Consider the following 23,641-nt stretch of genomic DNA (forward strand, 5'->3'; position numbering starts at 1 on the left):
TTTACCCCCTAAGACCATCAGCCTATTCAGCTGTGTTGGCTTCCCACAACGAGAGGAGGAATTTAGAAAAAACTTTTCTACTGATCGGGATATTACAAGTATATTATTTTATTTATGAAAACCTACCCAATGCTCAATTTATGTGAAATTATCAAGTCAAACCTTGGTAATGACACCTACTATACTCAAACAGTTTGTGATTGGGTTCTGTCAGTTGCATCTTGCGCTCTACGGCCGCTCCAAACTGATTCTTTTCAGGTTCATAAAAAAGTATCCTTCCAACGATTTGGAGAAACAGGTGAGTGAGAACTGTCTGCACACCTTCAACAACACTTGAGATCGCATTGGTCATGACCAAACCCCTTCTTTACATCTGAATATTTCTAATAACCTTAGTATCAACACTTCTTTTAAGGTTCCATCATCTTTCCAACGTGGCACTAATGTTAATAAGGCGATTGAGCATGATTTACACTCCGCCGTAAAAAGAAAAGTGACGTCTGCTAGGCCCCTGAGCCAAAAGTTTACGAAAGACTAGTTTTTAATATTCCTTATTACCACAGATATTATCAGTATTTTGACAATTCCTTTTATTAATTTCATCACTCCATGTTAACCTGGTATGACAACTTGGGCTAACGTACACTTTTGTCAGGTTTGATGTTGATTATGAATAACGGAATAAGAGAACTAAACAGTAATTTACGATAGTGTTATGAAAACGTGGCGACAACCACACATACTTTGACATCTTGGTCTACAAATATTTCTACGATGTGTACAGTAGTATGAGTCAATAGGAAAAATCGTAAGGCAAGTTATTTACAGACATAGAAATATATTTAACAAAAAACTGTTTTAGAACAGGCGCCATTTGGTAAATACTGGAACAATGATACAGTAGGAAAACTGGAGTACGCAAAAACAAATAATAAAGTAAGAAAAGCAACTAAAAGAAAATTTTTACAAGCGATGGGTTAATTTTTCAAAAGTTTAGATGAAGAAAGAACAAGTGTGAACGTGGAATGATAATTTCATAGAAATTGATATGAAAATTTTAGATAAAAACAGAAGTTTCACAGCCATACTTGATGATGAGTTATAGGGAAAGTATATTTATTCTATACAATTTCAAGAAATAATTTTGTTGGCAACTGTACGAAGTTGTTTGATAACAGTTGGCATTACCTCTAACCTTCGATAAATATGCTCTGGGAGAGGATCAGATGTGTTGTACACATATTCTTTTGGTAGTTCCTGATCGGTTTCAGGAGGTGCGGAATAATGAATAGCATAGACTAAGGTTCGGTTATAAACTAATAAGAGTTTGGCCCCATCGTTAAATTGGACTTGAAGTCTATCGTCACTAAACTGGCTTGCCCAACCCACATTCGGGACGAATACTGCATTTGTAGGCAAACGATCATGTTTTGCTTGATTTTCTGATAAGGGATTTTTATATTTTTCTTTCAAACAATCAGATATTAAATTATACAGTTGTGAGGATAATGAAACTTGATCACCTAATTCATTCGTTATCATGTTCGTGACTGATGTCGGTTTCGGATGATTCTGTGATGAAGTAACTAGGTTAAAACCTATTTTAGGACGATGTCCTAATATAACAGGAAATGAAGAACAAGATAATACCGATGTGTCATTCTCTTCTGAATCCATTCTGGCTAATAGTTGTTCAATTTTTCGGCAATGATCTCGGCACTAATTCAAAAAGAAAGAGTAGAGTAGTAAATCAATTCTAATTTATTATGAAAGCAAACTTGAACTGTTTGGTAATATATATATATATATATATATATATATATATATATATATATATATATATATATATCAAGGTGAGTTAATTATTAATAACCCGAGTAGTGTTTCACTAATTCAAAAGCACAAAAGGCTACACATTTCCGAAACTTTCAACATAATAGGAGCTTGATGATTGTTAGAGCCTTCTAGCATCTTTATAGCCTTCACTAAAGCGCATGATCTATTTAATAAGATAAGCTTTAGCTATTACGTTATCTTTACAAACAGCTTCCAGCAGTTCATGCATTCCCAGGTTTTCTTTCCATATTTCAGTCCGTGCATCTCAATCAGTCGTTCGGCTACAACATAGGAACCAGGCACATATATGCAACAGTCCAACTTGACACATCGCATCAGCATAACAAGATGAACACCAAATTCATAGAAGTACTTACTTCAATAGTAGTAATACATAAAAGAAAGATTGCATATAAGGATAAAATAGAAGAAAGTAGCAGTTCGTAGAAATAAAGGTATAAAGCAATTGTAATCCCGCCGATTAAGGAAAGACAAAGAGTGTATACACCAACACCATTGTGATCCATTCTGAGCCATATCATTCAGTCAGTCACAACGTAGAACTTCGTACGTACGTACATCAGTTCGAGTCGCCATACCACTTTAGCACAGAGATGCGGTTGTCGATTTAAATCCCATAGTGGTAGAAGTGGTAAGAGTATAAGCAGTGATCCGAAAGATTAGGGTTTGAAGATGTTATTGAAGGAGTATAATACAGTGAAATAAATTTGGAAAGGGAAAAAGGATAGGGGCGTGAAGAATTCAGAAGATTAAAATTTGGCAGAACACAAAGAGTGGATGCACATTCGCCATTGCAAACGATTTTGAGCCATGTCATTCAAGGTCTCTAACCATCGATTGCTATCATCTCGTGGATCCCAACCAGGTAGTCTACACCTACCAGCATGGCTTAGTCCACTTGTCAGTGACTTCATGGATTGGTGCCACGTTTTGGTCTGGCCGCCCCTAGCTTTCTTCCAAACTACTCCTACACCATAAAACATTGCACGTCGGGGCAGTCAGTGGTTGGGCATACGTAACACATGTCCCAGCCATCTCAACTGATGAAGTTTCACTACTTCATCAATCGATTTGCCATCCTTACCTAGTACCCGTTTCCTAACAACTGCATTACTTACCCGGTGTTCCCAGGATATGCGAGCAATGCTTCAAATACACCTATAGTCGAATACTAGCAGCCTACGAATATCCTCTACTCTTATCGGCCATGTTTCACTACCATAAAGTAGGACGGAACGAAATGCTGCTAGACGGATATTTCGTTTACACCGTAAATGACGCAAGTTGGTGAAAGCTAGTCAAGCCTTCTATATCCGTGCTGAGATTTCGTCACACACCAGACCACAAGGGCTAGTGAGACTCCCAAGATAAGTGAAGCTGTCAACACGCTGAAGTACTTCACTCCCTATCATTAGTTCAGGTGCCGATGTAACCCAATCCTGAATTAACATTTTACATTTCGAGTGGGAGAATCGCATCCCGAACATGCCTACACTCAGTCTCCAACCATTGGTTACGATAGTCACGCAGACTCCAGCCAAATAATCTGCATCTACCAACATGGCTCATATCAGAAGTTGGTGATTTTATGGACTGATGCCATGCTTTGGTTTGGCTGCCCCTAACTCTCTTCCAACCATCCCCAACACTAGTCAGCATTGTGCGCCATGGTAATCGGTGGTGTTCAGGCATACGTAACATGTGACCCAACCATCTCAGTCGATGAGGATTCACAACCTCATCATCATCATCATCATTCCCTAATATCCTGCGTCTAACCTCACTATTACTTACCCGGTGATACCAGCAGATGTGAACAATACATCTAAGATCTCTGTGATCCAATACTAGTAAATTCCGAGTATCTTCTACTCTTACTGGCCACGTTTCGCAGCCGTAAAGTAGGATACAACGAGCTGCTGCGCAGTATACTCGTCCCTTAATTGATAGACGGATATCCCGTCTTCGCCATAGGTGACGGAAGTTGACAAGAGCCAAATGAGCTTTCTGAATCCGTGAACAGATTTCGTCAGACATCAACTTATTAGGACTGGTCAGACTTTCAAGATAAGTGAAGTTGTAGACGCGTTTGACTACTTCACTCCCTATCCTCAGTTCAGGTGTTGATGCAGGCCAGTTCTGAGGCAACAACTTACATTTGGAATGAAAGAAACGCATCTCAAACATCCTAGCATTCTTGCTCAGTGCTACCAAAAGACTCTGCATTTTGTCAGAGTCTTCATCAAACAGAACTATTTCACCTGCGTATTCTAAGCCAATAAGTGGACCTCCTGGTAGGAGATCAATTCCTCGAAATTCACACAACGATCACGTTATTTCCAGCAGTAGGTCTATGGTCAAATTGAACGAAAATACAGATAGTGGACAGTCTTACCGGACACCACTTGAGGTTAAAAAATCAGATGACAGTTCGTCGTGAGCTCTGACTTGACTAATAGTGTTCTAGTAAAGAGCTTTCACAAGGTTTATGTACTTTTGAGGTACACCTTTCAATGACAGAAACTGCAACAGAACCTCTCGGTCTACAGAGCCAAATGTTGCCTTTAAGTCAAGAAAGACCACCATTATTGGACGCTAATGAGCATGCTTGTGTTCCAAAACCTGACGAATAATGAATATGTGGTCGATACAGCCACAACCAGGTCTGAAACCAGTCTGATTTTCTCGTGTTTGCAGTTCGCAAGTCTTTTTTAGGGGACCGATAATTATTGAGGCTAGTATTTTACATGTTATATTAATCAAAATAATCCCTCTATGTTTATCACAGGATGATTTCGACCCCTTCCTATATATTGGGACAATCAGTGATTGCAACTAGTTAGATAGGATCATGTCCAACTCCCAGATTTTAGCTAAAATATTAGTCAACCTAGTCGCTAAAACTGGACCATAATCCTTAAAGACCTCTGGAGCCAATCCATTTGGACCAGTTGCTCTTCTTCGTTTCAGATTAGCTATAGCTTTTTGAACTTCAATCAGAGTCGCGGGACCTACTCCAATCTTCTATTCAGGCCGTTTGGGACTGGTGTGCAGTTGTAGAGTAGCTGATGGCCAGCTGAACTGCTCCATAAAGTGTTTCGCCCATAGTTCTAAACGTCTCGGCTGAGAGAACTTATTGAATAGAGCATTTACTACTGGTAACCAGTGGACAGTTTAGTTGGTAATGATTTGGGATTTCATATCATTAAGAATTTCCAAGCTCTCAAAAAAGAGAATCCGTGATTTTTAGTAGTGGGATGAAAAACTTATCAGAACATATCTCATCTTAGGCAATCCAATTTTTCTCTTTTCCAATTGAAAATAAATGTCCACTATGGCCTGTATACAGAAATTTGTATGAAATAACATATTAAAAATAATTGATAAATATAACGTATGAATAAAATTTAATAGTCATAAAAGTATTTGTGCTGCAGTAATTATTGGTAAAATGAGACAACTTACTGCATATACATAATCTATAAGTTTTCTTATCTCTGGAGAAAGCGTTGAAAGACTTCGATTTGAATCAAGAGTAATTGTTGTTGGTGTAATATTCTCTTTAACTTTCAATGAATTGTTCTGCTCTGTTGTCTGACTAATACGTAGTGATCCATCAGAAGTACATAATACCCGTGTACCATCATTATGGAACTCAGTAACAAAATCTCCTGATGGACCATTTTCCATAAGCATACATTTGACTTTATCAGTGTAAAGTGTTACTTTAGGAGTATGAGCACGAACCATCTGAACGAATCTGATAGTATGTATACATGATAAAATAAAAGCTATTAAAACAATATTCTGAAATGAGACCATAATAAGTTAAAACACTTCTAAAAATTGAAAGAAACCAATTCATTATTACTGACGAGTCGAAGTTCATTACATTTAACCACTAAAACGATACAGTGTCTATTATTTGTAAGTGCAATAATTTAATGTTTCTAAAGGGTAGTAACTTTCTTAGACGAGAAGACCAGCCACAAGTAAAAAATCATACTAATCAAGGATTGATATACAATTGGAATAATGAAAACTTTAGCAGTCACGAAGGTGTACTGACTTATGATATCACTTTATTGTCTTTATACTATTAGTTGAAGACCGATGCAAACCTGTGGTTTATTGATTGTAAATTGAATACTTAACTGATAACCAACAGCTTCAACAGTACTCAAATAACTCTAGAAAACAATCTTTTTCTAATGCACCAAACAAATGCTTTAAATGATCAGTGAAGATGAGAAGTTAACTCCCAATCGATATCGGATACATAACAAATATACTGTGCATCGATACCTAATAAACTCAATGTACTCACTTGGAAATAAATTGATATTTTCTCCAGTACTTTTGAGGTAGGGTATTTAAAGTATAAAACTCGAGTGGATCACCTGGAGATGCAGGTGGAGGACTCCCAAAGTTCATGGTTTCAGAGTTGGCTAAATTTGTTTGAGATGAGTCACCGAGCCCCTGAACATTTAATGGTACTCCTTTTCCCATATTTGGTCTATAGATCAAGATATTTTGTCCAGTATTATTGATACCCATCACCTCAACAACCCGAAGGTTCTGACTGCCTTTTATTACTGAAGTCTGGTTTTGTCGAGTTTTAGCTGAACCTCCCAAAAATTCCAGGCAAACAGACTCATCCTGTAGAATGTTAATCACAGCTAAACGTGTATAAGTTCTCATTGGCTTCAAGCGAAACGTGTTTAATGGTAAAGGATGAGTTAAGAATGGCTTGCTAATACTGTTCGATGATAACTCGGACTTGGAAATATTAGTGTTACCTTTCACACAATCGGCATGCTGCGTTTTTATGACCTCTGTAGCAGTTGGGTGTGAAGGTGAGAAAAGAGAAGGTCCAGATAAATTATTATGAGCCCGGGTAACTGTTGAGTTGACAAGTTGATTACGATGACTTAATAATGATTTCTTAATTTCCGAATCCGATACTTGTGAGAAAACTGAACGGGACTGTTCAAAAGCACCGTCAGAGTAACATGTTTGTCTGATATTCGGATTAGTATTAAGTTGCTCGGTGGGCCGTTGTACATCTGCATGAACATTAATCGATGGGTCCCAACTAGTAACTGCATGAGACAAGGGTTGTGCGGATGCCAAAAAGTAAGGGATACTTGTATCACACTGGGTATCTGAGATGGCTATAGAAATGGGAGTGTTACAAGGGTGAGTGTTAGATTCATTACACTTCACTTTGCGAAGATGGTGGGATTTAAGACTGTTGGATAAGTATCCTAACGGTGTGCGATAAATTGAATCAATCCCACTGTCATTAGACGTTTTCTAAAAACAAAAATAATTGAAGTTAGAGATTTGCAAGAAATATGGATAGTTAACTGAACACAAATGTAGTTATTTTCAAACGTTATTAAATTATGACCTCGATATTAGATGTGGTGCCAAGTGAATCATAGATAATAGAAAATATTTGCACAACCATATCAACCTGTGTAAAGCAGTAGCTAAGTGGATAAATGCGATGGTGTTTGAAGCAAACTGTAATGGATTCGAGTTCCGGAGTGAGCATCAACTCTGTAACGCAGGTTCATTCAGCTGACGAACCCAAAATACAGAGAAACGCGCGTCCTTGATTCCACTGCTAGCCACATTTCATCTACTCTAATATCAACATGCATAAATCATGGAAAAAAGTACTCTCATATTTAATAAAATTAACAATTTAAACCCTATAAAAACGAACTAGTTGCTATGTTTCCGATAAAAAAAGCGGAAAAACGTAAATATTTTACACTTATTTTGAAGACTGTTGATGTAACACTCGAGTGAATAGAATGTTTTAAAATTGCAAACGGAAGTCATTGATAAGTTGAATGAGTGAAGCTTCCCAGCTTGTTTTTAGGAAGTGAATACAGATACTTAGTGAATGAAGAAATACAAATCTAGAGCATGGACTTTAGTTACAGGAAATTTATCGACCATTTACATAAATCTATAGCTACTTGTTATATTTAGTAAAGACACACGCTAATAAACCTGATATTAACTGAAAGAAATCCACACACTTTCGCTACTACAAGACATCAAGAAGAAAAGTATGTTGAAAACAAACAATTTATAGATGTGCACAAAATTACTCACCATGTGACGTTGAGGACGTGATTTCTTTAACATAAATGGATGTTGTATGATTGCTTTCAACTTGAGACGTTCTTGAGGTTCACGTCGAAGTAAAGAATTAATTAAATCAGCTGCTTCAGCTGAAAGAGTTGATGGCAATTCATAATCGACAGCTAAGACACGATTCAAAGTTGAACGAACTTCTCGAGTATCGAATGGTGGATGACCAACAATTAGCGTATAAAACATACACCCTAACGACCAGACATCAGTTTCTAAACCCTGTTGATTATGACTAGCGACTTCCCTTCAGAAAAGAAAGAGCAAATAAATAATAACATTTCCAACTAAGACCCCAAATATGCAAAGAAATAAGCATGAGAACATAATTGTTACATTCAAATTGGTGTGTATATTACATGAATATTGGCAATATAAACAATTCACTTACGGGGAAATATAATTTGGTGTCCCACACATTGTTTTATGATCTTCACCTGGCTCAATTTTAGTAGCCAATCCAAAGTCAGCAATTTTCTATTCCAATAAGGAGATAAAGAATTTTACAATGAAATCCAAGAGGATAGCTGTAAACAGCATATATATAATAAAATCCCTTATGTGTCACTGACTCGAAAGCCCATTAAAATATATAAATTAAAAGTAGCTATTTTAAAAAGACCTACTATATACTACCAACTAATTCAATAGGAAGAAAAATCGTTACTTATGAGAGGTAATTTATGTTTATCCCTTATTCATCTTTTACTACCAATAGTAGTGAATAAGACTATTGAGCCTCCCATAAACAGATGGTAAACTTGGCTAGATACTTTCATAACTCATCATTAGCTGATTTCGATTGGACTTAATTACCTATGAAATGGAACTCAGAAGTATCAATTAATTTATTCGTTTTGGCACCTAATCGATGAACATGTAAAATCATGAATGGCGTGAAAGATGATTTCATAATACAATATTGGTGGTAGTTTACAACCCGTAGTAAGATTAAAATGTAAGTATTTACTTGCCACTAGTGTACAAACTGATGACATATAGAAATACTGAGCAGGTGCCATGAGTGAATCGTTGAATGGAATTTGATGTAGAAAACAGGACATATAGGGTACACGAAACAATCTAAGTACAACAACCTCTTTGTTCAGTAGCACCGCCTTCCAATGGCTATTGTTGCTGTTTTGGAAAGTAGTGGGTTGAGAAATACTGCGACGTATTCGGTTTTTTAAAGAAAGCAAAACTGAAACACAATGAGCTTTTAGTATTTAGCTATTCAATCAACATAGAATTGAAATGGGAAACACCACATCCTATGATCGAATTTTCTTTAGCGATTTTTAAGGAATAAAGAACCATTCTGAAGAAGTTTGGTGATCGGATGTAACCAGAAACAGAAAACCAGTGATTTTGAGATTTCAGGGACAAGTATTTACTGGAATAATTAGACACGTAACAGGATTTTGTAGGTATAAAAGGCTTATAGTAACAATTTTAAAAATAACAAGTCTAGATGGAGCCATGTCACTTAAAATGGACAAGAGAGTAAATGATGAACAAGTTTGAAAACGACAGGAATTCCAATCTTAAAAATATTTCAGGATATGTATACCGTCATCAAAGATTTCGTGAATAAAAGACTTGACGTCATCACAACTTTCAAGAAATAGGTGTTTGTTCAGAGTACATTCATAGAATACATTAACCACATTTAATGTGCTATAAAATCAATAGACAATGACGAGCAGCCTTGACAACAAAACAATAATAAAAACATAGCACTACTTACGACTTTCATATCTTTAGTCAGCAAAAGATTTGCTAAAGTTAAATCTCTGTGAATTATGTTGTGTGAATGTAAATAAAGAAGACCACTGATCAATTGTTTTAAATAATGTCGAGCTGTTTAAATTTGAAACGAGAAAAAAAAACAAGAAAATATCCAATCATTAACTTAAAAATAACAACATACGACCGAAACTTAACATGCATACAGTAACAAAAGCAGCTTGATGTGAAAATCTCAAATTGTTTTGCTTCAAAAATCAAGGACAGGATACCTTTCTATGCACACTACCTAAATATTAGCATACTGAAAGAAATAAAACTTTTTTGGGTGGCGAATTCACCTCGGGCATATAACATGATAACTAACTTTAACTCCGCCTAGAGCTTCTCTCGGTGTACCACCGGCCCCAAGATCAGATAAAGATGGAGGGTTGTGTGTGGGGTTAGCAACCTCACCTCGTAAACGGGAACCCCTTCATAGAATCACCACCTAGAAGAAACCAGTCAAACTGCCCTGGGAGGTAAAATCTTCATATTGAAGAGTTATGGCGCCCCATAGTGAAAACCGAAACTGTGGGAACCACAAAGCCAACGCCTCTTCTGATAGCCAGGGTAACATTAAACACAGTAATATTGAATCTCCGAACAATGTGGAAGACCGAGAAGTTCCTTCGAAACAGTTAAATGACTGTAAGGAACAAGCTCTAGTTCAAAAGATGGTTTTTTTTCTCGGCTGGTTAATAAGTAAACTTTGAAATATATACATCGAGAAAAAATTATAATGAATTATTCGCAATGTTAGCTGTGAATTACTGTTTCAGAAGTGAGACTACTCAACTAACTGATCATAAAATAAGAAATATACAACTCTAATCAGAAGTTTCACTTTTGACAAGCGATCTTTCGAATTACGGGATCACTGCCCATCTGAAGAAAAAACACATGATCCTTAGTTAGGCTGGTAGCATGATATAATACACATGGGAGATTTGATTTTTGTAAAATATGTACACAATACAGGTTGAACTACATCCTGGACCGCTTCATTACTGTAACATCATTCTCAAACATTAATAAATAAATGCACGAACCAGTAAAAAGCGATTACATACAAACTTAAAATTGTTTTAAAGTCAGTGTTAAGAACTATTCTTTGATGAGATGAGTAGATTTTATTACTTTCAAATAACTAATTACCTACCAGTATCTTCAGTTACAGGGCCATTTTGGCGTATATAAGTTTGTAATTCTCCATTATGACATATTTCCAAAACCAAATAAACATAGTTTTCATCTTCAAAACACGTATACAACTGTTAAAAAAATTGAAATTGTGTTCATGATTATGACTAGTTGTTTTTTTAGTGTCACTGTCTTCGTGAATATAATCTAATTAGTTTTAATTTTAAACATAAACCATTTGAGATATAGAGGATTAGAACAAGTAAACTGTAAGATGATGAATATACCTGAAAGTATCCTTTCACAAAATTTTAACACGTTTGGTAACATTTGACTCAAAGAACAATCTTGAGTTTACCGTTATTACATACTTTTCATTATTTCATATTGTCTATTCCTTTTGCTTTAGTCCCTTATCAAACCGATACTATTTTCATTTAATTTTCTTTCCCACTTTTTGAACTTTGTTTTTTCGCTGCACTAATACATAAGGTGTGAAAACTTGACCAGCTAAACATTCATCACAAATTCTTAGATGCCTAATTTATTTTATTTATTTATTTAAACACATAAATATTGGTACAAAGTGGCACTATATATATATATATGCGCCACACAAATCTCATTTGGTTTGTGTGAGGGCTATGATACTGCTCAGGTGCCCAAACTGAAGCACGTGGTTTTCTTAGGGGGCCACACCCGGAGCCTTTGACCTGAAGGTCTGATCCACAAGGCAGTGGAGCATCGTAAGAAGATGCAGTTCCATGGTAGCCGGTGACCAACGATTGATCCATACGCCATTTGTTCCCTCAGGAAACTGGAGCCCATGTGCACCATTGGTTTGGAATCAAGGTTTTCCAACTCCCCTAGGTGAACTTTCTGTCGACCAACTCGGTTAAAGCGCCGGACGTTCGCTTTCCGTCCTCTCAATTCCGTAAACGTTACCCCCGCCACGAGAAAGCAGTGAGTAGGACTTCCCTGGCAGAGGCTATATACGCGTGTCCATATGAGAGCATTTCGAGAGGGAGAGCGGACTCGTCCCACTCTCAGCCGTACCAGGGCATTCGGGGTCTAGTACTAACTCACTGACTGATAAACAATATACGCTACTTTGGTTTTAATTTAAATATACTTACTGTAAAGAGAAAAGATGTATGCAGATAACGAATAAACAATTTGAAAAAAAACTGGAACGGTTTGAAAAAACATTTCACAATGTAACTAACTTCTAATATTGAAGGATGTTTGAGACGGCTATGTATTTCTACTTCACGGCGTACACGGTTGGCAAGTCTATGTTGGAGCATACCCTTTTTATCGATCTACAAGTAAGTTTAACAAAACAATAGATAAATAGTTGTGTAAAATTATTTGTAATATATACAGGTACGTGTTACTATTACTGTAAATATATATGCAAAAATAGTTCTAGAAGACCAAGCAGTTTTTACAAATGATATGCTAACGTGAATCGATAATTGTTAGTGATATTATCCTGAACATTATTTGATTTAGTCCAATTTAACACTGAATCGTTTACTTACGACTAACTTGTTAAACATAATGGAAGAAATTAATCCATATGACCCTATGTTAATTAGTACTACTAGATCATGAAGTATTCTATGTAAATCAGCAAATGTTACAAAAAAATAAAAAATGAACAATTACAAACTATTACTTTACGGTGATAATGTAAGTTATCTCTTGATGGGACTAGCTACAACTATTTCATTTATTATTTTAGTAAGAAAAAAACTTCTAACCAACTAATATGAAAAATTTTAAAAAAATACTTGTTCTTCAAGTTTAAACCCCTATCAGAACGCCATGACCGATAATCTACAGTAGTTCCATGGATTCTTTCTAATACAAATGAAAGTTATTAGCTAAGAAACAGATTAATTTATCTTAAAATTCAAAATTCGTTGAAAAATAATAATTTTCATGTACATGTGTGTGTTTCATATGAATTAGAGGGGTAAGCTGCCGACTCTTATGTATTATGGTTCCTGGATGATGAAACTAATTCTTTGAATAAATCTATTGATTTGGGAAAGATATTTCAAATCCTACGTAAAGCAAAAACTTACACCGTAAGAGCACCCAAACTAAAATATAACAGGTGATATGAAAAATGGTTATACAACAGGTGAGGTAATCTTTAAAATTTTAATGTTCATAAAATAAGAAAGAAACATACCATCTTAATAGCAACTTCTTGCCCGGTAATCGTGGATTTAGCACGATAGACTTGTGCGAAGCCTCCCCGGCCGAGTAATTCAAAAACTTGGAAGTCCTTTAAACAAATGATATAAAATATGGTTGGAATCATATACAAATGTTCAAGAAAGCGGATAAAAACCTTATTTAACATGGTTTGAATCTAATATCATTTTAAAAGAAAACACTATATACCTTCCTAAGTAGGTAATTCCTAAATGGAAGTATCAAGAGGGTTCTGATTCCAATTATAAGGTGAAGTAAATGGACACATAAGCCATATATATATATAGGCCAGAAAGTAACTTGAAGCATTGGATATTTAACTGATGATGTATCAATACTCAGATTTTGAAAAATGATGATAACAAGTTGAATAATAACTCTACTTTGAGAGTCATAGTATTTAATGTACTGTAAAGGAAAAATCTGTAATTACACAAAATTGAATTACAGTGTTTAAAGAATTATCAACAAAAATTTTCTTCACGGATTGCACTGAATGAGTGGGCATTACAGCATCAGAGATTTTTCCGTCCGACTCAAAAATAGCTCATTTTACATTAAAATACACACATACCACGATTACTACAGTCATACTCAGAGACGGGACCAAAACATGTGAAATATTAAGAACATCAATTACTAAGGCCACATTTACTTAAAGTAGTAGTGGTAAAAGTCCATTTTTGTCGTTTTTCTCCAGTAAATACTTTGGTTTAGATAATGCACATAATTATTAGCTACCCAAATTCTTTTAACTGGTTCCCTTTATAGCAAAAGTTTAGGTGTTTTTACTTAGGTCTATCTTTTAAGGGTTTCCTTTAAGGAGTCTAATTAGATTGAACAAGTTATGTATTTATGGTACGGTGAATTATAAGACAAAGTAGCCAGCCTTCGTAACTGAACGATTAGTACAAAAAAGTATAAATATATTATTATCAGAAAACGACTGAATTTATCTCCTTGCGGTCTAAAACAATACAATCTCTAAAGATCCTTACGTAAATGGACCGTTAGTTTTGAGAAATTATGAGTGAAACATTCATATTTAACTTCAACCGTCACTAAAATAAAATATCACACACAGATAAATGGGTAAAATCAGTCATCTGAATAGTATACATAAAAACGAAAAGCTATCAAAAGGTGTGTACACAGCTTCATGGAACAGAAATAACCTATCTTACCGTGTGAAATTTGCTTACCGTAAATGACGTTTCTGGATAATCCACATCCATGAAGAAGGTTAATTATTGTAATTACAACTTCCGTTATTACTTAAAAATGATTACATAAATCTATACCAAAAGGATGACTAGTTCAATTTAATCGCGTTAGGCGTTGTCAAGGTGACACGTGTTGCCATATAAAATACGCAAACAGATCGATAGCAGATGAAATGGACAAAAATCTTAGAAAAACATTTATCCAATAAGAGTAAGCCGAATCTGTAGTCGTTATAGTAAACTATGTGCCAATCGTTGTAACAACCCAGGCTATTTAGTTATACCTAGCAAGTTCTAAAGAATTTTTTGATCGACAGGGACAGGAGTATTCTATTTGAATTAATGAAAATAGATGATTGAACAGCCAATCAGAAAGCAAACAATTTTGTACAAAATTTATACTGGACTGGTGATTGGTAAATGCATTGAATCGTAGGACACAAGTTATCATAACACCGAGTTCTGATTGGACAAACCTGAGGATTCGAAACTAAGATTGACAAGTGACACAAAGGTCAATGAGGGGAAAAAATTTAGAAGAGAAGAAGATATTCTCGAAGTACGACCCCGTTTACGGAGATAAACCCTAAGAAAATGAAGATATTTTGCTTCATGCCTTCCTAACCTCCATTTGCATGCCTCTCCAATCGATCAAAACGATTGTTTCAGTCACAATATCGAATGCTTACATTAGGAATAATAAGCACAGAAGTTTCTTGTAGTCAGGATCTTTAGAAAAAATCATTCGTAATTTGCTGTCATAAACATTTTTGAATTAGTAACACTATTATGTAAAATATCATTGCGTGATTGTTATCAATCTTATTACTATTGTTAAACACATTACGTTAGCGTAGTTATGATAAAAAGAATAATTGAACAAGGAATCCCAACACCCTGCTCGTCTTTTCCTAAATTTAGTAATTAATTATACTTGCTATCCAAATCATGTACTCTAGTATGTCTTCTTCGAAAACTGACACCGAGATTTTTATAAAGAAGTTTGTTGGCGTTGAATTTCTAAAGGAAGAATTTATTTAGAGTTTATGTGAATGAAATTTGACATTTCACAAACCGATACGGAAATAGAAATGTTGATGATTTTTACATCAAATACCTACACAAAATGAAAGGCTTTAGAGGAGAAATATACACAGACCAACAGCCCTTCACTGACTACCAGGACTGGATTATTCATTGTCGACTCTTTGTACATTAATTACTCAAAGAAAATAATCATGGAATTTTTGATAAGTAATGTGAATTTGTTTATCCATTTAATCTTACTATAGATTTCGCTTATTAGTATTGGACTAAACGCCTGTTAACTATTGAACGTTTATGCCCAAAACAGATTAGAATCTAATTATCTTTAATTTTGAACCCATTAGAACTGCAAATATATTATTGCTGTTATATTTTGCTACCGACTATTACTACTGTATACTTTCTATGTGACTCGTTGCACAAATTATTTTCCTAAGTTCTAAACCTCTGCTTTATATCTGAGTTACTTATTTGACAATTATTTTCGAATTTTACAGTGTATTCATCATGCGTCTTTATTTGGTCACATATTCGGATCAAGATAATATTAACCTAGGTCATTCTATAGGCTCAAGAATGACATGTTACTAAGAGATAGTCTAGTAATAAAAAGATATACTAAAAATATACTATCCATGCATTTTTGGTCTAGACTAATTTTAGAAACCCCAAAGGTAACCTAAGCAACTTTTTTTCAGGTTTGAAATGGAGAGGAAATAAGTCCAGGTTTTCTCCGCGTGGTATGAAATCATTAAAATACTACCAGGCAATTCGTCCAAATAAATTGTTGGATAGTCAAATAATTTCTGAATCAGTGTCCCCACTGTTTTTGTGCGTTTGCTTCACCACATATTCCTAATCTCATACAAACAAACCACTGGTTCTATTAATTCACTGTAACTAAGACTTCATTTTGATGAATAGTCCAATCATCGTTCTTTAATACATACCAAAGTAAATGAATAAACTTCTCAGTAATTTACTTCACTATACAGCTATTGTGTATTGTTACTTGTCCGATATTTGTTATTTCTGAATTAACACTCCAGAATCCTTAAATGGTGATAGAACAAGTTAATAAAGGCAGGTTCCAATGACTTGGCTATTGGTATCCAATGGAAGGCGGCATGCAATGTGATGAGTGCAAAGGTTGGTACCACGAAGTTTGTAAGAATCTTACCCCAACACCCTTCAAAAGCAAGATTTTACTGTCAACACCGACGACAAGACCAGTCTGTCATTAAGGGTTACTTTAGTAATGAATGTTGTTATAGGGAGAAATGCTAATGATACACACAAACATGGATCCTAAGACAATTGCTCTGTCGGCGCAAATGAAGCAACATAATATGAAGCGGATCTACTACTATCGTTGGTAAATTTCGTGTTAACCCACCAAGATCATACTTTTTGAAAGATATAATGGTCTCACAACGGATTGTTCGTGTTTGATAAACTAACTACTAGTAAAATAATTTAATAAGCCTTAAAAAATCATAAGCTATTAATAAATACGATGATTACTGACTACAGCAAGGTGTTTGACAGTCTCATGAACTAGACAGTTGCCAAATTTAAACAATGTTGGATACTCAAAAACCCACTTGTAATAATAAACAAAGAGTATGGGTTAGCTCCGAGTTATCCAGCTGGAAAAGTGCAAAGTGGAATTCCTTAAGTTAAAGTCTTAGGATTAATGCTATTGCTGTTCCATGTAAATGGTTTTCTTAGTTTTCTAACATTATCTATCTCAACGATACCAAGATATAAAGAGCAGTGCAAAATGAGGCCGAGTGCGTACGGATTCAAAAAGATCTGCAGAAATTGGTTGGATGGTTCGGCTGTTAACAACTATCTCAATGTAGATTATGATGTATGTTGGTAACAGAAGCGTCAGTAAATAAACTGTGAAGTGTTGGGCTATCTTTTGTCCAGCAACAGTGATCTTAGAGTTATTGTCACTTACAACCACTTATAATTGCGCGTTATTTAACTACTGACTATCATTCACTCATTGTGTAGAACTCCTTACCTTAATACGTGGTTAGGGCTTCTTATGTCGGTACATTCCAAAGGCAGTAGGATACAATGAAATACTACTAACTTCAAAACTAATACACACAATTGCTTTATTTACTTTATTTGAACACAAATGTTGGTACAAGGGGCACCAGATATATATATGCGCCACACAATAACCATGAGAATGAGAAGAGAAAAAGAATGTAACGTGAGTATAAGAGAGAAGACAAAAAGAATAATAATGACCACAGATTAGTGTATGGAAATGTAATAGTAATAATAATAATGTGATAATGACAATAATAATGATAGGGGAAACGGAAAGGTACAGCCGGAAATTCTTTCAGTTGGGGAAGTTACAGCCACTTTTATGAAGAAAGTATGAGAAGGTTACAGCAGGATCGCCACTGGCTTCTATTCTGAACCATATCTGATAACATCTCTAGCCCCTGTGTTGCACCATCTCTCGGACCCCATCCAACCAGGGAGTCGTGAAGGACCAACAGAAGCTAGCCCTTTGCAGCTTTCTTTTATACCACGACACCATGTCATACACTGACCTCCTCTCCGCTTTTTAAAACCAGTCCTAGCGTCGGCAAATAATGCACGCTGAGGAATTCTCTGGGACGACATCCGTAGAACACGTCCAAACCACCGAAGTCAATGTTTCAAGATGGCGACACCAATTGTATTTTCGTCTCCACGCCCGAGCACACGATGCCGAACCTCTGCATTACTAACATGGTGTTGCCACTGGATGTTAGCAATCCTTCGGAGACAACGATGATCGGACACAGAGAGTCATCTAACATCCTCAACTCGGAGAGGCCAGGTTTCACAAGCATAGAGCAAAACCGCTCTCACCGACGCGTTGTAGATCCGACCTTTTACAGCCAGACTAACATCACGAAGGCGCCAAAGATGGCCCAAATTGGTATAAGCCGCTCTGGCTTTCATTATACGTGCATCGATCTCATCACTCACGTCACCACCAGCACTTATATAGCTACCTAGATACACGAACTTCTCAACTACTTCAATCTGCTCACCATCCAGGGTTAGTACAGGATTAGAATCCTGCCAGTCTTGTAGGAGTACTTTGCACTCCGAAGGTACAAAGCACACGCCGTACCTACGGACACTGATTGCCAACTGATTAAGTGCGGATTGCATGCCTTGGGCATTATCGCACAGTAAGAAAATATTATCCGCATACTCAAGGTCGAGAAGTCTTTTTCCAGGCAACAGATTCACACCGCCACTACTTGCATCAATCAGAGCTGTTTCTAGAATGTCGTCGATAGTAAAGTTGAAGAGGAATGGTGAGATCGGGCAACCCTGCCTAACCCCACTGCTTCAATGGAACAAGGGAGAAAGGTGGTTGTATGCCCTCACTCTGCCTGAGGTGTTCGTATACAGGGCCTTTAAGATGTTAATAAACTTCTCAGGCACACCCTTCTACAATAGACAATCCCAGAGAACAATCTTGTCCAACGAATCGAAGGCAGCCCTAATGTCAAGAAACACTACGATTGTTGGCCTGTGATAAGTATGACGGTGTTCTAACATTTGGCGGAGGGTGAAAATATGATCAATACATCCTCTACCAGAACGAAAACCAGCCTGCTCCTCGCGAGTCAATCGTTCTCGGGTTATAAACAACCTACGAAGTATGACAGAAGCCGATAGTTTGGACGCAATCGGAAGTAGACTTACCCTCCGATAATTGTTACAGGAACGACGTGAACCCTTTTTAAAGATAGGGACAACTATCGACTCATTGCATGATATTGGAACACTCTCTAGCTCCCAGACCTTTGTAAACAACACAGTCAATTCCTTAGTCAGAAAGTCACCACCATCTTTAAAAAGAGCTGGAGGTAAGTCATCTGGGCCCGGTGATTTGTAGCGCTTCAGGAGTTGGAGTTCCTTGCGGATTTCCGCCTCGTTTGGTGGATCAGTCGTCACCGGCCATGGGGGGCAGGACAAACTGATTGATGTTGCCGGAGCAGCAGGCCAGTTGAACCGCCCTTCGAAGAATTCCGCGCATCGTCCAAGACGTCGACAGATGTTAGTGATTGGCATCCCGTCATCCTCGTAGATTGTTTCATTCACACCAGACTTCTTGCTGCCAGTGGCTCGGATGAGTTGGAAGAGCTTCCGGCAGTTACCAGATGCAGCTGCTGCTTCCATCTCATTAGCACGCTCCGACCACCAGGATTCACGGTCCTTACGCAAGCTTTGCCCGATTTCACTACGTAACAGCCTTCGTTTGTGGTCAGACTCACGGTCCCCCGGAGTAGACCGACGGGCTTCAATGAGTTGTAAGGAGCCTGAACCAAACTACCTATGACTTTATGGTAATAATAATGATAATGATTAATAACTAACTGTCTATTTAGTATCTTTTACGTAAATTCATACCACCTAATTGAATATGATATAATGATCGGTTACCGAAAGGAGACACTTGAAATTTAGACGTAACTCACTAAACATTATATTAATATAGAACCCCAGACTATGATCAAGTACAATTGAAGGATAATAGCTAGTTGACAAAGTACATAATTCAAAGAAAATTAGTTGTGCGCAATCCATATCACACCAATAAATTTGAGTAGCATCAGTAGCTTTAGGTTAGCTTTTAAATAAACCATTTGGTGAAAACTCGAATGAGTGCATTAGCCCTAAAGTGAATTAAAGTAATCCATCCAACCAAGAATATTTATTACCAAGTGATTATGCTGAGCTACATTTGAAAATGTAACGTTCACGAAACTTCCCCGATCTTCACCTGGTTATACATTGTGAAAAAAATAGAGATCAAAATTTTTCCAGAGTTTTGGAGAAGTCTAATTCTCTACGAAACCACTTACGTTTATAAATTATCTATGGAGGTTTTCTAGTACAGTCAGCTTAAACATAGGAACCAGGCACATATATGCAGCAGTCCAACTTGCCACATTTTAATCCCACCGTTTAAGGAAAGACAAAGAGAGTATACACCTACATCATTGTGATCCATTCTGAGCCATATCACTCAGTCTCCAACCATTGGTTACGATGATCGCGAGGACTCCAACCAAGTAGTTTGCATCTACCAACATGGCTCATATCAGAAGTTGGTGATTTTATGGACTGATGCCATGCTTTGGTTTGGTTGCCCCTAACTCTCTTCCAACCATCCCCAACACTAGTCAGCATTGTGCGCCATGGTAATCGGTGGTGTTCAGGCATACGTAACATGTGACCCAACCATCTCAGTCGATGAGGATTCACAACCTCATCATCATCATCATCATTCCCTAATATCCTGCGTCTAACCTCACTATTACTTACCCGGTGATCCCAGTAGATGCGAGCAATATTTCTAAGATATATGTGGTTCAATACTAGTAAATTCTGAGTATCTTCTACTCTTACTGGCCACGTTTCGCAGCCGTAAAGTAGGACACAACGAACTGCCGAGCAGTATACTCGTCGCTTAAGTGATAGACGGATATCTCGCATTCGCTATAGGTGACGGAAGTTGACAAGAGCCAAATGAGCTTTCTGAATCCGTGAACAGATTTCGTCAGACACCAACCTATTAAGGCTGATCAGACCAGTAAACACAAGTCAAAAAATACTGCATAGTTGCGGGAAAAACTGTATTGTTTATAGACGTGTGTAAATGGGTATAGAGAAATTAATACTCAAAACAGAACTTAGTGCTTCGAATAACCCTAATGGGTTAAACATTAGATCAACCTGAGAAGTTATTATTATTATTATTAATGGCTTTATTCAATACTATAATCTGGCACAATATAGAATTCTCAGCACGAGTTATTTCAACAAGTTTTTCTACCCAAAAAAACATAAAAACAAAAATAAAAGAAAAAACGGAAAATAAATGAAAAAAGAGGTTTAAAAAATCTGAGTCCGTACAAATTATCAAATTTGAGACATGCTTAAGAATACAGGTTATTAAGTAGGTTAACTTTAACAGCCTGTTTGTCACAAAGTAAATTTGCTAGGTAAGGTATTACAGAACTTTTATAGATTTGCTTGCGTGCATGGATTGTAATGTATTTACGTCTCGTTCTACCAGAAGATATACAAGGAGTAAGATATGAATGAAGTGGATGGTTAGTATCTGATAAGATAACACCTGCCAAGAGTTTGCAAGACTTGAGATGTCTATCTACAAGCATATTAATAATGACTTCAAAAGATTCACCACACCTTGCAAACTGGCTTCAGCACTCTCTGCAAAACAGCAAAGTCTTTTCTCAAAAGCCCGGGAAAGAATAATGGAGAACAATATAGAATAATAGGTAATATGCAGGAATTTACAAATTGTCAGTCAGTCAGTCAGTTACAACGTAGGACCAGGCACATATATGCATCGGTCCAAGTTGCCATACCTCGTTAGCACAACAAGATCAACACCGGATTCATAGTAGTTAATTTAGTGGTGGTGGTAGTATATAAATTATAGGTTGTATATAAGGATATAGTATAGGAAGGAAAAAAGTTATGAAGCAATTTACAAATTGTAAGAGTAAATGGCGAGTGATCCCAAAAGCATGCAGCCTCTTTATGTAGTAAGTCAAACAGCAAACTTTTTTCGATAACAGTAAAACATGAGAAGACCAAGAAAGATCAGAGGAAAAGGTAACGCCAAGATATTTGACCTTCGACACTGTGTTTATCAAGGAGTCTCCAATGGCACAAGCATTATGGGATCCCAAAATAGTGTAAAGGTTCTGCCCATGTCTCAGTCTAAAGTTAACAGCTTGACACTTAGATGGATTAAGTAAGAGACCATTACCAACAGACCACCATTCAATACGAGATAAAAACTCGTTCATTTCTATGGGATGTAAGGAGGTAGAAATCGGCATACATACAGTGAGGTCGTCCAGGGATTCTCGATCAACTAATGGCGTACTACAGTTGTCAGGTAATTGAATGAGAAGTTCGCGGTGGAACACAGCGATGTGTTAATCCTAAAAATAAACTTAAATTTCCCTGAAGTTGATTAAGCTATCGAGATCTGTTTAGACACATGACCAATATGTACACATATACTGTTCCAAATAACGAGGTATTACTGAAAATAATGAAAAAGTAACTCACTTCCTTCTTGCACCCTACTCCTGTAAATCCAGACATCTTTAAACAACAAAGAGAGAATATTCCGGAGATCCTATGGGTCAGAATTTTATAAGTAGCACAGGTGAGTGTGTGCCTGGCTTCAACCCTATTGGTCGGTTTGGAAAAGCTGTAATTTGTCCGTTTTTTATGACACGTTTGAAACTTTGCGCTGGCAACTTCTAATTCAGTCACCGAACCGTACAAATTTTAGACTTATATCATTGCTTACTGTGATTTGTTACTTTGTCTTGGAGACGTCCGTGTATCCTAAATGGTTGATGACCTAGTGTTTCCATATTTTTCTTGTTCTTCTGTCTTCAAAACTCTTACAGATACCTCACTCTGCATACCTCTTCAGACTAGAAGTTGAGTGACATTAACACAGTTTTTATATACGTTTTACAATTTCATTGTCTCTGATTTGTGTTGTCTTCTACCATGCAGTAAGTTTGTAGCGGCATACTACCTCTGAATACAAGATTGATTACTACAGTTCTTCATCGAATACCGATGAACCTCATAGAATATGACCTATGATAGATCAGAGACGCCTAACAAGATACTTCCACTGTGGACAGTGTATTCACACTTCTGCTATTACGTGAATTGTTGAGTTCTCAATGACACTTCATCTCATGCAACACGGATTTTCCGTAACATACTGTAGCTGTAAATAATTCCCCAAAGTCAATAGCTCATTAAGTGTTCGACATTGAATGCTGACCATGTTGTTTAAGTGGACTTGTTTAACTGAAGGCTTTCGGTCATGCATCCGTACCAGATCACGTTTCAACACGGCGTGGGACACAGCTCCTACGTTTCATTAGCCAGCTTATAGAAAAGGTCCTCGATATATTGGTAACGAATCAAATATATCTTTCCTGCCTCTTCTCGTCTGACTTCTGATTTCTATCTGACTGGGAACGATCGAATATAGAAGGTGCTACTGGTAGCTAGTTGTAAAACTAGAACATCCGTTGCATCATCATTGGTGAGACCGACGTGATCTGGTACACCAA

General features: G+C 36.7%; 1 protein-coding gene across 1 annotated transcript; it reads right to left on the bottom strand.

Moving 5' to 3' along the window:
• Positions 1-824: 824 nt before the first annotated feature.
• On the bottom strand, positions 825-14,420 carry Smp_079410 (kinase; the record flags this gene model as incomplete). The annotated part of the gene is given in 11 exon segments (XM_018793225.1): positions 825-1,719; positions 5,323-5,617; positions 6,185-6,933; positions 6,938-6,952; positions 7,990-8,275; positions 8,420-8,505; positions 9,776-9,888; positions 10,976-11,087; positions 12,183-12,278; positions 13,160-13,255; positions 14,388-14,420. Coding segments are annotated over 11 exon segments (2,469 nt in total). The 3' UTR covers positions 825-1,131.
• Between the last annotated feature and the right edge of the window lie 9,221 nt (positions 14,421-23,641).

The sequence above is a fragment of the Schistosoma mansoni genome, chromosome 1 (assembly GCF_000237925.1).
Source record: "Schistosoma mansoni strain Puerto Rico chromosome 1, complete genome".
Taxonomy (NCBI): domain Eukaryota; kingdom Metazoa; phylum Platyhelminthes; class Trematoda; order Strigeidida; family Schistosomatidae; genus Schistosoma; species Schistosoma mansoni.